The sequence below is a fragment of the Truncatella angustata genome (assembly GCF_020726525.1).
Source record: "Truncatella angustata strain MPI-SDFR-AT-0073 chromosome Unknown BKA67scaffold_1, whole genome shotgun sequence".
Lineage (NCBI taxonomy): Eukaryota > Fungi > Ascomycota > Sordariomycetes > Amphisphaeriales > Sporocadaceae > Truncatella > Truncatella angustata.
In genome coordinates this window covers 1,981,857-1,998,089 of record NW_025763381.1, presented here as the reverse complement: position 1 = coordinate 1,998,089, position 16,233 = coordinate 1,981,857, and the positions used below count along the sequence as shown (strand labels likewise).

General features: G+C 46.6%; 4 protein-coding genes across 4 annotated transcripts; 2 read left to right on the top strand and 2 right to left on the bottom strand.

The window, feature by feature from the left end:
- Positions 1-2,090: 2,090 nt before the first annotated feature.
- On the top strand, positions 2,091-4,249 carry BKA67DRAFT_686033 (uncharacterized protein; the record flags this gene model as incomplete). Its single annotated transcript, XM_046109021.1, has 3 exons — positions 2,091-2,941; positions 3,593-3,800; positions 3,851-4,249. The coding sequence occupies 3 exons, from the start codon at positions 2,091-2,093 to the stop codon at positions 4,247-4,249; spliced, it is 1,458 nt and encodes a 485-aa protein (XP_045963640.1).
- A 5,105-nt stretch (positions 4,250-9,354) lies between these two features.
- On the top strand, positions 9,355-10,216 carry BKA67DRAFT_544671 (uncharacterized protein). The gene has a single exon (XM_046101282.1). It carries the CDS (start codon positions 9,744-9,746, stop codon positions 10,170-10,172), a length of 429 nt encoding a protein of 142 aa, XP_045963639.1. The 5' UTR covers positions 9,355-9,743; the 3' UTR covers positions 10,173-10,216.
- A 1,421-nt stretch (positions 10,217-11,637) lies between these two features.
- BKA67DRAFT_529658 (uncharacterized protein) lies at positions 11,638-12,672 on the bottom strand (the record flags this gene model as incomplete). Its single annotated transcript, XM_046099106.1, has 4 exons — positions 11,638-11,919; positions 12,004-12,065; positions 12,270-12,584; positions 12,645-12,672. 4 exons carry the CDS (start codon positions 12,670-12,672, stop codon positions 11,638-11,640), a joined length of 687 nt encoding a protein of 228 aa, XP_045963638.1.
- A 2,910-nt stretch (positions 12,673-15,582) lies between these two features.
- On the bottom strand, positions 15,583-15,906 carry BKA67DRAFT_489630 (ankyrin repeat protein; the record flags this gene model as incomplete). Its single annotated transcript, XM_046096962.1, has 1 exon — positions 15,583-15,906. A coding segment is annotated over one exon (324 nt), but the record flags the coding sequence as incomplete, so codon positions are not given.
- Positions 15,907-16,233: the final 327 nt, after the last annotated feature.

Below are 16,233 nucleotides of genomic sequence, written 5' to 3'. Positions count from 1 at the left end.
GGGCCTCATGATGAGCTCGCAGGCTCTTTCGTGGACTGATCAATAGATAAAGAGCAAAAGGATGAGTTTGACAATGAAAATATTATCAACTGGCGATAAGGAGCCATTCTCGTTGTCTCAAAGGCATCGATACAATACTAACGACTAACTGTGACAAAAGTGTAATAGCATGAGAAAGGAAACTATCTAAAAGGCCTATCGCTCAAGCCTTATATTGATCAGGCCGAGAGCAACTCTGATGAAGGCCGACACGATCCACTTGGCCTTTCCATCATAATAGTACAGCCAACACTCAATACTTCAATAAGTAAAGTAATAATAATAAGTATATTTTTTCTAAAGTTATTGTTACTATCACGATGTTCACTGTCACGGTTAGGTATAACCAAAATATAAGGGTGTATTACTGTTTAGACTAAATCTTGCTAAAAGTAAGAGTGTAATAAGGGCGGGAGCCCCGAATATACCTAGTAATGCGGGGTCACTATTAGGTTAGGTTGTTAACGTGGAAAGCTTCCAAGCTTAGTTTATCGCCACCTTATGACAATCATTTTATAAATAGTAAGTCTATTATTTTTTAACTATTATAACAATAAAATCAAGTAAATTTAAGTATAATTTATAATAATTATTTCATTTTTAAAACGCTTTATTTTAGTAACAATCACGGTAAAGTCACCAGGTGATAAGCTCCTCGGAGCAATATTTATATTCAAAGACTTATTCTTGAGGAGGGGAGTATAGGATGTCTCCATCGCTAGTTACGAAGCGGGGGTTTTACACTGACTACGCGCAGGCGTACTTTGTACGCTGCTCGAGCGCTAGGCTGGCACCTTGGCCAGGTCGTTACAATTTTATAGATTTAATATGAGTTTATGTTTCTTATGTAAAGTATTTTAACATGCTTTATCAAAAAGAATTTATTAAATGCTGGCGCTGACCAGGGACTTCTCGCCCTTCTTGGTGTCCTGATCTACGTTTTCTATTAGCGACCAGGCGACGTCAGTACGCTGTGAGTGACACAATCATTGGGATGGCATTGCTTGCCATCAAAGATGTGCTGGTTTTCTGGCTCTGTGCCAGCAAGAGTTAAGCCTTGTTTCGCCTTGTTTCGCCTTGTTGCCACCTTAGCGTACGCCTCCACAGAATACTTCAGCTAGGCTCGAAGCCGCACTGCAGTCTAGACGGCCACGTGGATATTGCTTTCGTGCCACAAAGAACAGAGGGGTGGCGGATGAGAGTATTATAGAGCCGGGGTCATCTTTTAGAACGTTCAGACTTGATTGGACGTGGCAAAACTTTGGAGTTTCTATATTCAACTTGGCCCGACGAACCGTTCTGCCAGCAGCAAGTTTCCTTCGAGAATGAGTGATATTCGGATAACCAATTGGAAATAATCAAAACACAACAGTTGTGATGGTTGAGGTCCTTGAAGCCAGTGTAACGAAATATGAGACAAATACCCAAATGTATGACTGAGTGGCTTGGAGTGACCTATGCACCCCTCATAAGGTTCAAAACAGCATTTCTTCAATGAACACCACCAATAATTTCATTCTTATATTGGAATATCCATACAGACTTATGATCATATCTGATGATCGATCTGTAAGATAATTGCTCTCATTCTCCATCAAGCTGGACCGGCAGCCAAGTAACACATTTCCTCGGTTTCAAAGCCTTCCCAACTGGGCAGGGACTCGAAGACTGCGCGCTGCAAACCAAGGAGACGCCTAGCACGAAGGCGTCGGAGTTTTGGCACTTTAGTGAGACAAGGCTAAGATGAGTCCAGCCGACGCCGTGGGACACTCACTTCAGATAGAACATGGAAAACTTATGCAGTTGATATCAACTTCATTCAATCCATATGAACCAGGTTAGTGAAGTTCTACAGCCACGATGAAGCACTACTAAGGATTGGTACGATCTCACCGTGTCTATATCATCGACTTGTATAAATACCACATATTGCCGTACAACACCGGATTGTTTTCTACAGTACAGTCAAAGAAAGTTCACCAGAGCTTGAGCTGATACGTTTGTTATATATATCAAATTTATAGAGCTATCATCTTGATCCTGACACCACCATGCTTCAATCCCAGTTTCACGGTATTGCACTTGCCGCCCTTGCACTTTCTCAGACAGTCTTTTCTACTTCGAGTTGCGACTGTTGGATGACTAAGGATGATGGTCTACTATTCACCAATTACAAGGGAATTAACTTCCGCTCCCTGGCCAAGTATGCCGGCCCGGTGCCTGCCCTCATCACTGGCTATAATGCCAATGCTCGGGCTGGGGCTACCAGCGCATACTTCAAGTCGTCGGCCTGGGCCAACTTTTTCTCCCTGCAGACTTGGGGGATAACAGACACACCCGTGAAGATGGTCAATTCTCCGAATAACGCCTTCATCCAGAACAACACTGATGGCAGTACCTATCTCACCCTCAGAACTTACCGTACCAAGAATTTCCAGTCTGCCGTCGAAGCTGATTCTGTGACGGATGACTATACAGCTGTATCACTGCGCTACAGATCCCGCGTCCATGGCAACGTGGGCGCCTGTGCCGGGGCTTTCACCTATAAGGCCAATAACGACACGGGTGTCCTAGTCGAGCACGAGTCGGACCTCGAGATCCTCACTAGTGGCCCCACCAACATCCTCCACTACACCACTCACCCAGAGGAAGAGGATCACGACAATGACGGCAGCTTCTCGATCGAGGCCACAGACCGTGGCAAATGGACCAACTGGCAGGACCACAGGCTGGACTGGACGCAGCCCAAGACGACCTGGTACCTCAATGGGAAGATGAACGGCGAGCTTGCGCACGAGGACGCACAGTTCCCGAGTTCTCTCATCTTCAATATGTGGTCAACGGGCAGTTCGGGCTGGGAGGGGACCATGCCTGTCGGCGGGTCGGCCTACTTTGATTTGCAGTACGTACAGGTTGCGTACAATACGTCGACATCAAGTAGCAGTGCTTGCTCCAACACTTGTACCCTGTCATAGATGCATTAGTAGCTGTGAGGTTTGATTGATATTCATGGCGTTGTTTCTAGTCATTCATTATTCGTTTGTATTGTAATAATATTAATCACTTTCGCTTTTTAGTAATTGTATTACGGATAGTTCAGCTCACCGTCGATAGTGGTTCATCATGTGGCCGATTGTGGCTTTGCGCCACACATGTCCATCTTCGAACCCATTCCTCCAGACTCCCGAAATGCCGTTAACCCAAGTTTTGAACCTCAGGACAATGAGGAGACGGAATGCATGGGTCGGTGGCAGAGAACCAAGATCCCGGAACTGGCCTCGAAACTCCCACGGATCCACTCCATTGAGCATTTGCATTTTAAATCCAAGCACGTAGCACTCTACCAGGTGGAATCAGTCATTTGACTTCAGAGATGATACTCCTAATCGCCAAGAAATTCACAGATCCACCCTCCTACTTCTGTGCCTATTTGGCAGTAGGAGTTCAGATGGACAATTCGACAGAACCACCTCCGGAACCTCAGTGGCCAAACCACGTTCTTTCATTTTGAAAGACATCATAAACGAGCTGGACGACACCCAATCTTTATCAGATACCTCTTGTACGCCAACGAGTTCAACACTCGCGGCACCATTGCTACGACGTCTATTTGGCTACAGAGCCAGACATACTCAGAAGCCATATTGTCCATCCTGGATACCTATGGCCATGTTTTTGACAATCTGAACAAGTACTCAGCTGTGTACTGCCGGTACGGAAAGCCAAAACAATTCAAGCTTCGTGTAGCTTCCGGATCCAAGGTACGTAGTGTGCCTGTACTCGCGTGATCATGACTCTTACATGCACAAAGGTATACGGTAAAGTAGCATTGGGGGAAGCTTTGAGTGATGGGACTGCTCTCTTGATCGCCTCTTTGAAAGAATCCACCAGACCGCTGTTTGTAAGTGTATGGGGCGGGACCAATACACTTGCCCAAGCGCTCGACTATCTCACCAAGACTCGTTCCGTTGACGAGTTCAGCGCATTGCGCCGTAGACTGCGGGTGCATGCCATCTTGGACCAGGATGACACGGGCGAATGGATCCGTCAAACGTTTCCAGATATATATTACATTTTTTCTAATCATGCCTGGGCCATATACCCCAATGCGGCCTGGCAAGGCATGGGTTGTAGTGGTATCGTCGGAGCCAACAATTCCATCGTTGGCGCAGATTGGCTCGCTGCAAACATTCAGTCCTTTGGACATTAGGAGCTGTCTATCCAGATGTGCATTTGAGCATGGCGGGCAATTCGCCCTCTTGGATATGGCTCATCCAGAATGGCCTTGGCGATCGGCATCATACTGATTGGGGCAGCTGAGGCAGAAGATACAACACTGCAACGGCGCCAAATTCTGCCAGCAAGCATTACGTTGATACTATGGACAGAATTATTAATCAGGAAGGCGACCTTATTTTCAACAATTACGCTACCATCTCGAGGTGGAGGGTAGCATTCCAGAAAGATTTCGCGTCAGTGATGTATTGATCCAACACCATCAACTTTAGTGAGGCTTCCCATCCTCCAGTCATCAATGTCAATGGTGATCATGTGTCAGGACTATTTGGATCCGCATCCCTACGGAATCTGAAGTTCCTTACCAGATCACATTGGATGCCAGCGGTACGATCGACAGCGACAGCCTCAGTGATAACCAGGGTATATAGTTCCGATGGTATCAATACTGGGATCAGATACTTTATACCCTACCTATCATCCCTACGTCCGGAGGCCTCGAGATCGCAGCCTTGGCTGTGCCATAGGGTTAGGAGAGCTCCGTCATTTCAAACGATGCAGGTTTCACAAACATTGTACGAGGTCAGATTGTGAGTGTCAATGCAACCAGGTTTGACGTTGCCGGGACACCTCCAGCGGAGAGTACCATGCCACAACTACAACATTTGATTCTCGAGGTAACCAACAAACGCGGCAATGTCCAATCAGGAGGTATAGATGAATATTGTTTTAGTTTATTGTCTAGCGTAAATTATTTACACCACGTAAATACAAGAGCATATATAGCGAACATTCTTTTCTAAAAGCAAGCTTATTCGGCCAAGTTTCCCAGCAAGGGACCTTTGACTCAAGAGTTACATATATAATATAAATTCTCATAATTAGCCGACTACTTATATAGTCGGTTAGTTAGTTGTTTGGTTTTGTGGTTAATAACTACTTCTTTCTATGTTCGCGATAAGTGGGTCCACCGGTGCAGTCAAAGATAAAGGCACCACTGGCAAGTTTATCATGAGACTAGCTTAATTACAGTATACACCATAATACATCTGGGCAATTTTACACTTTTATATGACTCTTGACGTTATTGCGAATCGCACACTAATGCACAGTTGTGTAACTAACATAATGCCATATGATGCAGCTTCGAAACCCTCCTTACCATAACTTAGCTACCACAATGATCTACACAGGCAACACAAGGCAAATACAGTTTATAGTTCTCATCTGACAATCCCGTTCTTCGTTCTTATTCCCAAACGCGATGTACAGTGAACTTGGACCGGAAATGCCACGTCCTAGATTTCGATTCGTTAAATGCGATGGCTTGGTTGATCGGCTTTGATAATAAGAAACCGACATAGAACGGTATGTGTCCGTACATGCTTCTAGTAATGAAGCGTACAGACGAAGGGCTGGTCCCATAATCTAGCGTGGTGAACAGGCTACACATTACCGTGTCAAAGGCTGTAAGCAATGTGATCCCCTCCTCACCAGGTAAGTATGTCCTTGAATGACCGGATTAGTACTCAGGTGGGTGACCACTGGGGAATTCCTGGTGCTGTATGTTTTTGTCACTTCTATAGTTTACATTGTTCTATAGAGGTTTGTTTCTTATATCAGTACTTGACAAATCCCGATATTGTTTTAGCTGCCTCACTCGGATCGGTGATGGGTAGTGGGTACGAATCCCGCAGTTGGCACACAAGGGGGTTAAGACAACCCTTCACGGCGCGCTGCCCACCTTGTTGGCTTCGCCCACCTAGTCTAGTGATAATAGGGAGACTGGTGCAGTTCGGGACCGCGAGTGTCCTACCAGTCAACCGTCAAAGCACTACGTCGACGGAATTCAAATCGACTGCTGGCTCAGAATTCGAATCGATAATACGACCCCATATCAAGACTCGCCCATCCGATAAAGCTTGTCGTCGCACATGTCCTTACCGCCTTCCGATATTAGGCATACAGAAGGCCCCTTCCCCGCGTATAATCGCGAACGTCTAGACTACGAAACGGTCCACCTACCCATCTTACCGAAGATCCGTTAATTGTAGAAAACTACGACTGGCCATGATCAAATAGTCGAGCACGTTCTGAGCACTTGTAGCATCCGGACCCAGGAGGACGAAATTGGGTGCCACATTATCTTGTCGGCAGTTCGGTCGGGGGATGTCGCTTATATCTCAGGGAAAGGACAGGAGGTTTAGCGGTTATCTGATCGCAAGTTTACCTGTAACCGCTCGCCGCCGCCTAAGGGTAACCTTATAGTCCAAGGCCATTTATGTGTCATAACCCCCTTAGGAATTATTTGTAAAGGTACTGATATCCTCGAGATCTACAGCGTGAATTAATAATAGTGATAATATATAAGTATTCTAACAATTGCAGAAGGTAATACATACGACCATAGCTCCTAGAGAACTCGGCATCCCGTCCGCTCTGCCCTAGATAAACTGGGAAGCGCTGGATTAGTACTCAGGTGGGTGACCACTGGGGAATCCCCGGTGTTGTATGTTTTTCATTTTTTATCTTTTGCGAAGCCGTTGTGAGTCTACGCAGAAATGATAAAGCTTTGATTTGTTTATAAGCCGTGCTATGTTAGCTAGCATTAAACTTTACTAGTCTAGCTCCTAGCAGCTGCTGCCAGGACCATGATCTTCCCTCGACACACAGCAAGTATGTATAGACAGGTTTGAGGCCATGGTTATAGAGAGAAAGACTGTCACGGTTACGCGGAGAAGCAAAAAATTGGCTTGCTGTATACCCTATGTACTGTGAAAATAAGAAAGTGAAGGGAAAGAAAGAGCTTAATCGCGAGCTTCGTAGTCGCGTAGCTTAGCTTACGTATCGAGTTTAGCTTAACTCTAAAGCTCCACTCGATTAGGTTACTGTGGTCGCTTAGTTGCAAAGGTCTCGTGAAATAGCCAACCCTTTATAGCTAGTACAATCTATGTAAATAAAAGATCGTAGACTGAACGATTCATAGGTCATGATCTAACATAACTCTTTATTGTTGCACCTGATTTTGTACTGGTGATCCCAAGGTTTGCAAGTCTATGCCTTGCAATGCGTGGGAGTTCGATTCAAGGCACAATATCCTGCCAATTCCCCAAGTTGGCTGCCATCTAGCGCCTTGGGCGCAAGAAATTACGTGGTGATCGACAGCGCTATGTCCATTTTCGCAGCTTCTTCCTACCCAGACAGGCAAGATCCGGACTCTTATCATCGAAGTCTCAAACTGGGCCAGTAGAGCAACTCTCGACATCATCGGTATCGCAGGGCTGGGACGTGAATTCAACATGCTGACGAGGGCGGAAGATCCAATGCTCGACGTATATTAACAGCTTCTCGAGCCAGCTCCGGAGACAATACTCTTCTCTGTCGCGTCATTCGCCTTGGGAACCTAATTCGTGCGGTACCTGCCTTGGAAGATGAACAAACTTTACAAAAGCCTGGCCGGTCGCCTGAACCAGATATGCCTGCCGATGGTGCAGGAGAGGAAGAAACTAATCGCCAAATCCGCTGACGGTCACCTTGATGTTCTGTCTTTGTTGATCGAGCCGGACAACTGACCTGATTCTGAGTTTAAAGATCAACTCTTGACCATTCTAGCCGTAGGGTAAGACATCATCACTCCACGATTTGCCTCCCTATTGTAAACTAACCAATTTTCGTCACAGCCATGAAACCACATCGTCGGCTTTCACATGGGTATGTTACCTACTTTCCAAGAATAAGAATATCCAGGAGAGGCTTCGAGAGAAAGTTCGCGAGGTACTATTAGATGAATCCACCTCCGACCCGTCGGTGGCTCTAGCCGTTATCATAGAACCACTGCCCTATTTGAACGGCATCATGAATGAGACACTATTTCTGTAAGCCACCGCTCCCATCACCATGCGCCATGCCAAAGCATGGTTTGTTTGTAAAATTTTGTTCACTCCGTTGAGCATCAAGGAGAATATAAATAGCACACTATCTCTGGTGCTTGGTGAAGCACGTTGAATAAATCAAACATCTTTGAATATCAAAATACCTTTTCTGAAGCTCGTACTCCAGATTATCTACGTTGCTCAAGTGGATGGATAAACTATTACAATAGCTACATTTCCTACAAGACAATTTCTTGTTCTCTTAAGTCAACTTTATATAACTATTTGAGCTTGCAACTTCGGTCCGTCCTATAAGCCTGAAATCTATATATCCTTGCGAGCACATAGGTGATAGAAGAGTCCCGCGGATTTCATCCACATTCTATTGTAAGCGTCAATCTAGAGAAATCCAGATAGGGAGGGGAGCTGTCCTCAAGTATGCCCGTCTATACATAATTCTCATCATGATTCACATCATTGACTGTTAGCCGCGATCCGGACTTTTCAGCCGGTCCTTCTCTGGCCTGGCTTATGTTATTAGCGGACTAGGCGTCGTGATGGGAAACGTGGTCGCCTGTCTATGAAGACCGTAGGTTTTGAATTAGGGATACAATTTCACATGACTGGATAGGCCTTTCGACGCAGGGCTTTGCATTTGAATCCGGGTAATAGCTTCCACTGATAAATATCTGTCCCTCTCTTCTAGCACCGTCTATTTTATGTCGATCGATAATTGGATCTCTTGCATCTACGGACAAAGGAAAGCTTATACCAGCTCAATCTCCACAATGGGTGCGCCGGCTTTTGCCTCGAGCCGTGCATAAATTATAATTATTAAATACTGAGTAATGAAATGCAAAACGAGTGGATTCAAGCACTGGTTCCATACTTATAACTAGCATCAAATCATTCCAGCCACCTAGTAATTTTAATAGCGCTTAAATTAATAAGAAGCTAGTTGCCATAATTGGGGGCATTTCAAGAATTATCAAGCTAATGAGCCGTTTGTTGGAATATATTATTCGCGGTCTCGTACGACGGTTGACTACGTAGTATAGGTAGTACCGGCGTGCTGACAGTAAGCCACCACAGCCACGATGTGGCTGTCGGCAGCCAGCAGCCGTACGGGTGAACCCCAAACCCCTATCTATAGACCACGTACGAGGGGAAGAATCCCTTCTTCTCCTTCGTACGACAGCGCTGAATAGATCTATTTGTCGCCCAAACTGTACGGAAAGAAATGAATGGAGAAGCCATTCCACACCGTTAATATTTTGTTAACATTTGCAATCTCGCTCTTTAGTTACATACCAAGGAAAAATCATCAGTGAACTTGCGGGTCGAGTATTTCCCTGACTTGTCAATGCCCTTGACAGCTGCCTGTTTTGCTACGTCTGCCAAGGCGGCGATGGCCTGGTCACAGTTGTTGTGGCTCTGGTGGGGACAAATTTGAGCTCGGCCGTAGCAGTTTTGTTGATGTTGTCTCGGTTGTCCAAAATTTCGGCTGGTTTCTGTCGGTAAGAGAAGAATTCAGTTATAGGTGGGAAGTACATAAGATAAGCCACGATGTGCTTCAGGTAAACGTGAAACGAGAAGATGGACAAGAGACTTATGACTCACCCCATCTACGAGCTCCTTAGAACCTTATATCACCCAGTGTCGCCACCCCAACCATTGCAAGCATTCTCAGCAGACTTTGCTATCTCCCTAGGTGCCCCTGGTTTATCCAGAACAGCGACATTCCCAAGAATTTCAGGAGGACGTATCTGGTTCATTCTCGATGTATGGCTCACATTCTTGGTGAACCTCAGCCCAGCTATCGTTGAGCCAAGTGTTACGAACTCGAGTGATCCGAGTTACACCCTTTTTTTTGGGTTGGGGGAGGGGGGAGGTTTCTGCGAATTTACTTTCAACGACTATCAACTATTCGCCAACATCAGCTACGTCGATTTCTTCAGTTTGCCTATTGCTCTTGAGCTGAAGAATGAAAGTGGCGCCGTGCAGTCTGGAACTATTAGGACTTAGGGCGCGCAGGTTGGCCCCGTTCTGCGCTCTGATGACTAGCTTGCTCCAGCCAGCACGGTCGTTGCTATTCTGCATGACGAGCTTGTTGCAGACGATGTCCAGACCGGCAGATATCGGGCCTTTGGAATAGTTGTGAATGACGGTTTATTCAATGGCTATTACCAGTCTTACGTTGACTCCGTCTGGCAAAAGTACTCCTCTGAGGCCCTGACCATCACCACTCAATGGGCCAACGTCAAAGGCAAGGTCATCAAAAAAAAAAAAAAAAAAAAAAAGTCCACCCCCGCCTACCCTCCCGCTAGCCTTTGAGGGCATTGGGACCTTTGCCCAGCACTCGGCGGTAGACATCTTCTCGTGCAGTACGAGTCCCTTTGGGGGGTTACCAAACCAACCAGGCCGAGATGGGCGTTGGCGCTGCTTACCATGACAATTGGCTGATTTGATACTGCGCCTGCTGCAAGTACTCCTGTAGATGCTGTCTCTAAACACAAACAGCTACAACAGAAACATAATATTATTAAGCAGAAGAATTAGCGGGGATCACTAGCCCTGGCTGTGGCGGCTACACTGACGTAGACGAGGAGGAAGTCAATTTCGAGTATTTTCGAGCGGTTCTCTTTGAATTTGACAAAGAGGTTCAATAAGGCATGGTATAAACTATCACAGTCTCCATTTTTCGCATTTTCTCGTTTTTTTGTGGTCGGGAGCATTGTCACATAATACCATTCGTATGCTTAAGTTCGACTCTTCAGCTTTGTTTTGTTCACAAACATAAAAGCTGCCTTTACTCTGATTTTTAGTCTAATATGTAAAGACCAATTCATTACACAGACTTGACGTTGTCGTACTACCACCATTCTCGGCGATCGAACCCATAAATCATAAGCCCATACGACAGCTGCTAACACTATGTACGTCATCATAATCGAGCTGACTGCGACACTTAAATCCGTAGTCCTATCTCGTCTGACGGTTCATCATGCTCTGTCAATTCAAAGCCTTTCTGGGTTTTCAACTCTTGTATCATCGAGCCCGCTAACCTCTGTCGCAAGAAATCCATCCTCATAATACCCAACAAGGACGCAGTGACAGTCGAAGAACATCACTGCTTGAGAACAAAGGTAAAGGAGAGGAGCATATGGTATGGGATACCGTTGCATATTTACAAGCGCACTCTTCAGGAAACATGTCTTATGGGTATCTTCCTTCATCGGCGTCAATACTTGCTACAAATGCGGCATGTCAATCCTTTGAAGCTAGTCAATTATATAGTCAAGTTAGATGATTGGCGATTTCCAGATGGATGGCGCCGCCAAATAAGTATGACTCAAAGCGCCATTGATATCACTTCCATCAATAGGTATGTACCAAAGCTTTACAGACGATGAATTAAGGTATCACTATAAGAGCAGGGTAAAGGTGACCATATGAGTCTATATGCATGGTAGTGTTGATCATCTAATTTTCACTCAAAACCAAGCCACCGAGGAACTAGTTGGTGGGCCAAACAGACTTGTTCTCTTCGGCGAACTTCTCGAGGCTTCTTGGAGTGTGACCTGTCACCCCATTCAACGACATCCCCTATTGCCATCTCAGAGTTCTTGGAAGCCGAGACCTCTAGGCGAGTAAAAAATCGAGCAAAGTAGTCAGACAGACCGGCTTGGACCAGGCCGTTAATCCGGCTAGCTTCGTCGAGCTTTACGTGCTCGATCTTGCGGCCGAGAGCTTTAGAAAGCTTCTCGGCAATCTATGGATACACTTTGTGTCAGTACTAACCTATGTTACTGGGCTTCCATTAAAATGTATAGGTAGACAGGAAGGATGATCGCACTGGATCGTAAGTCAAGATCTCAGGCCCGAGAACCCTGAAGTCATGGTTATAGGACTTCTCATCTGTCAAGGCGTGAAGGGCGACCTCAGAAATATCATCTACGCTGATAAAGGGGATTCTTCCATCCTGAGTGGCGGTAAAAAAATCTTATTCGGCTTGCCGATAGTGAATGCACTACCCGGCTCGAGAAAATTCTCTGCATCAGACGGGTTTGTTAGCGACTTAACAATTTAGATTAATCAGGGCAAACACTTAGGGCCACATACCCATAAACCAAGACGGGCGAAGCACGCAATAGTCAACACTTAACTCAATAAAATGCTCCCAAGCTCTGCCCATTCCGTCTTTGCCAATTACAGCCGACGTTCCAGCGCACAAAACGAAACGCTTGACGCCTTGCTTCTTGGCAAGATCCACGAACTTGTTCATGGGCACCCAAGGCTCGCTGATACGGGGCTCCATCAGGTAGACGGCTTCGATTTGTGTATTCTCGAATGGCTCCGTCCAGGTCGACTCATCGCCAATGTCAAATTTGACGGTGGAGTAACCATGAGACGCAGCATCAGGCCCTTGACGCAAGCCTAGGAGAAAGGGTTTCTTGCCAGAGCCAAGCAATGCCTAAACGCGTATTGCCGTCTCACCGCTGCCGCCGGTGAGGAGAATCGTCATGCTGGATAGGGAGGATACTATTAATTATAAAATTTGCGATTTGGATTTGTCTTTATGAGAAGGGTGGAAGAAAATGGAAGAGAGAATAGAACAACGTAGATAAACCATTGACAGCTTGCTGCTTATGCCATAACAGTGCTACGCCGTTGTTAGCAAAAACGACACTGCATTACTACTAGAACCCAAACGCGGCGGTCGTTGGATTCCCGCCGGAGATAAGGACATAAAGCTTCGGATTTCCTTCGGCTGACCGAGCCTGAACCAGTGATAGACATCGGAGCGTCGATTGGCAAGTCAGTATACTACTCTCCGATGATTAATATAGCCGATTGTGCTAGTTGATTGATCTACCACCATCTGCTACATACGAGTAAAAGAAACTCGGGTAGCTGATCGTACAAGTTCGTGATATTTTCCCCCGCTACTAGGGCTTGACGATTATACAGCGTATAAGAGACTGGAGGGGGCCTGAAGCACGTGTGATGAGTAGGCATCGATGATAAGGATGGAGTTCGAGCCCGGAAAGCGTGGGCTATTGCACTTTAGCCGAAGGCGAGCCGCATATACGCAAATGTACCCTCAGCGACGCTATTGTGAAGCCGGTAGAGTCGACACGCTTCCTCGGCGCATGGTTCGATCGGAAGCTACGATGGTGTTACCATATCAACAAAGTAAAAGGGAGGATGACTGTTCAGAAGTTTGCTTCAATCAAGCTCGCATCATCCGCGTGGGAGTGCAGTCTAGTTTGGGAGAAGCAGCTATATCGGATGGCAATACGCAGCACGATAGCGTACGGGGCGGCGGCGTGGCATACAATCGGTGAGAAGCCGACAAGACTGGCTCAGGAGCTGGCAGCGGCGCATACAAAATGCCTGCGCATCGTGTGCGGTGCGTTTAAGGCTACGCCGAGGAGATACTCAGAGTCGGAGACTACGGTCCTGCCGCTGGATGTATACCTGAATATAAGAGTAACAGACTTCGAGCTCCGGGTAGAGAAGATAGGGAAGATACGGCTGCTACGGGAAGCCTGATAAAGGCTTCCCAGCTAGTAGCTCGCGAGAGGATTGTGAACAAAAGCGAAGCCCGCCGCGGGCAAGCAGCGAAGGAGTGGCCAACGAAATACGAAATGGACGCCTCGAAGGATGCGCTATGGAAGTAGTGAGGTTGGATATGTGACGTGGCGTCAAAGCTGCGTAGCAACGGTGACCCAGCGGCAAAGGCGAGCTCCAGACTGACAAACCACGAGATTTATAAGAGCTTTCTCAAGCACGAGGGCGTTAATTTTGGTCCAGGCGAGGGCTGGGAGGGCCCGCCTGGCTGCATTTTAATTTGATGGCAAGGTTCCAGACGTAAGGACGCCGCTATACGAGCGTGCCGAAACTGGGGAGACGGCAAAACACCTGTCACTATACTGCCCGAAGCTGATGGACGAGAGGGACGACCTCTAGAGGGTGATCGTACCGCCACCGCTGGTTATGCAACGAGATGTTGAAGAAGCCACAATGTAGGCCTCGAGAGAAGTGGCCCAGTGGCTGTTGGTTATCAGAATGTATCCACTATACCACAAAGCAGTTGAGATTGACGGGACGTTGCACATCCGAAAACTATAAAGAAGCGACGGTCCCGGAGAGGCCACGGAGGACAGCAGTGGTGGCGGCGTCGGCGTTAAGGCTTAACGAGTGCTGGTGAGATTCCTTGCCGAGACCCCGGAACAAATGAGGATGAGGGTGTTTGGATTTTTAATGCGGTCACCAGCTTGTTGGAGACGAGACAATAGCGAAGCAGCTCCGAGCCTGTTGCGTATATAGTTTACCCGGCCGAAAGGTACCCGTGGGCTTTCAGTCCACGCGGAGTATTATAATATGTATATATATGAAGCTAATAATCGAACGCAGCGCAGTCTCCAGCTACGTTGTCCAGATTGGAATTGATAGCCGATCGGATCTTGTCTCCTCGGTCATAACCAGCAGGTCATCCACTATACCAATGGGTAGTCCATATACACCGTTACATGATAAAACAAGATACGTTACTCGTCATGCTTGCCAATGCAGTGATGAGCTACTGGTCAGGAATATTCATTTAGACTTGCAATCCCTTCTACATACTAAGTACCCCCGTGGTGACTATGGCCTTTTCCCGGCGTTGTCACGCTTGCATTGGTAAATAGCGATATATAGTCTTTCCTTGCCGACTCTATAACGTAAGAACATGTGAACTAGCAAGGCAATGAGCTCCGAGGCGTTTGCAATCCAGACAGATATCGAAACCGCCACCATAACAGACATAGCATTTCCAACATAAATCTTCCACGCTCACCATACACACATCACACCACCTTGTACCCGTACTAAATTGCACGGTGGTTCCAAGCGGCAAAACCAGATCAGGTATAGATATACCTAATGTCATAGCACAGTCAATGATGTATTTCGCGATTCGGTCCTGCTTCTGTGGTCTCGCCCACCATAAGGCAGTCCTGCCAAAATTGTCTTCGGACCTCAAGTCAGTGTCTGGTAGTGACGTTAGTAGTTTTACTATATCCTCCTGTCCAAATCGTGCAGCTACCGAGAAAGCGCCAGAGCCAAAGTAGTCCTTTATGTCAACGAGCTGGGAGGCTTGATCCAGAAGCATAGTAAAGAGCTCAATGTTTCCAGATTTGATCGCGTAGAATAAGACTGACCGACCCATAGAATGTGTTCTTATAATACCGGCGCAAATATCAAGGAGCAGCTTAACCACTTCGGCATGTCCGTTCCTTGCGGCTGAGTCTAACAGAGTCCATCCACCATTGCTCGGGACAGACCAGTCAGCGCCTTTACCGAGGAGCATCTTAACTACTTCAGCGTGTCCGTTATTCGCGGCCGAGTTTAACGGAGTCTATCCATTATTATTCGGGATAGACCAGTCAGCGCCGTTATCGAGGACTAGTTTAACCACATTAACGTGTCCGTTATTCGCGGCCGAGTTTAACAGAGTCCATCCATTGTTGCTCAGGACAGACCAGTCAGCGCCTTCATCGAGGAGCAGCTTAACTACATCGGCGTGTCCGTTACCCGCGGCTGAGTTTACCGGAGACCATCCTTCATTGCTCGGGACAGACCAGTCAGCGCCTTTATCGAGGAGCAGCTTAACCATTTCGACGTGCCCTCTTCTAGAAGCTATGTGTATTGCACTGTTCCCAGCAGTATCAACTATACTTTCTCTAGCACCTGATTCGAGCAAAATACTAAGGGCTTTGAGATTTCCAATCCTGCAGGCAGCTCTTAGAGCCGCTGCTATGGTCTTATGATCTTGCTTGTAACCGCTCTCTTGTAATAGATGTTGAACGGTTCCTGGCAACTCAAAGAGTGAAGCATAGTACAACGGAGTTCCTGCTTCTTCATGAATTTCCTGATCCAAGAAACCATTCTTGTTGACTGGCTGAAACCAATTTTTCCATGAGATCCAATTTGTGTTGTTTGGATCCAAGAATTTATTTATCAGGTCAGTCATTTCGTTGCCGATTGGCTGCACGGCTGCAGCATGTTTATACCAGGAACCTGCAGCATATTCGCGGAG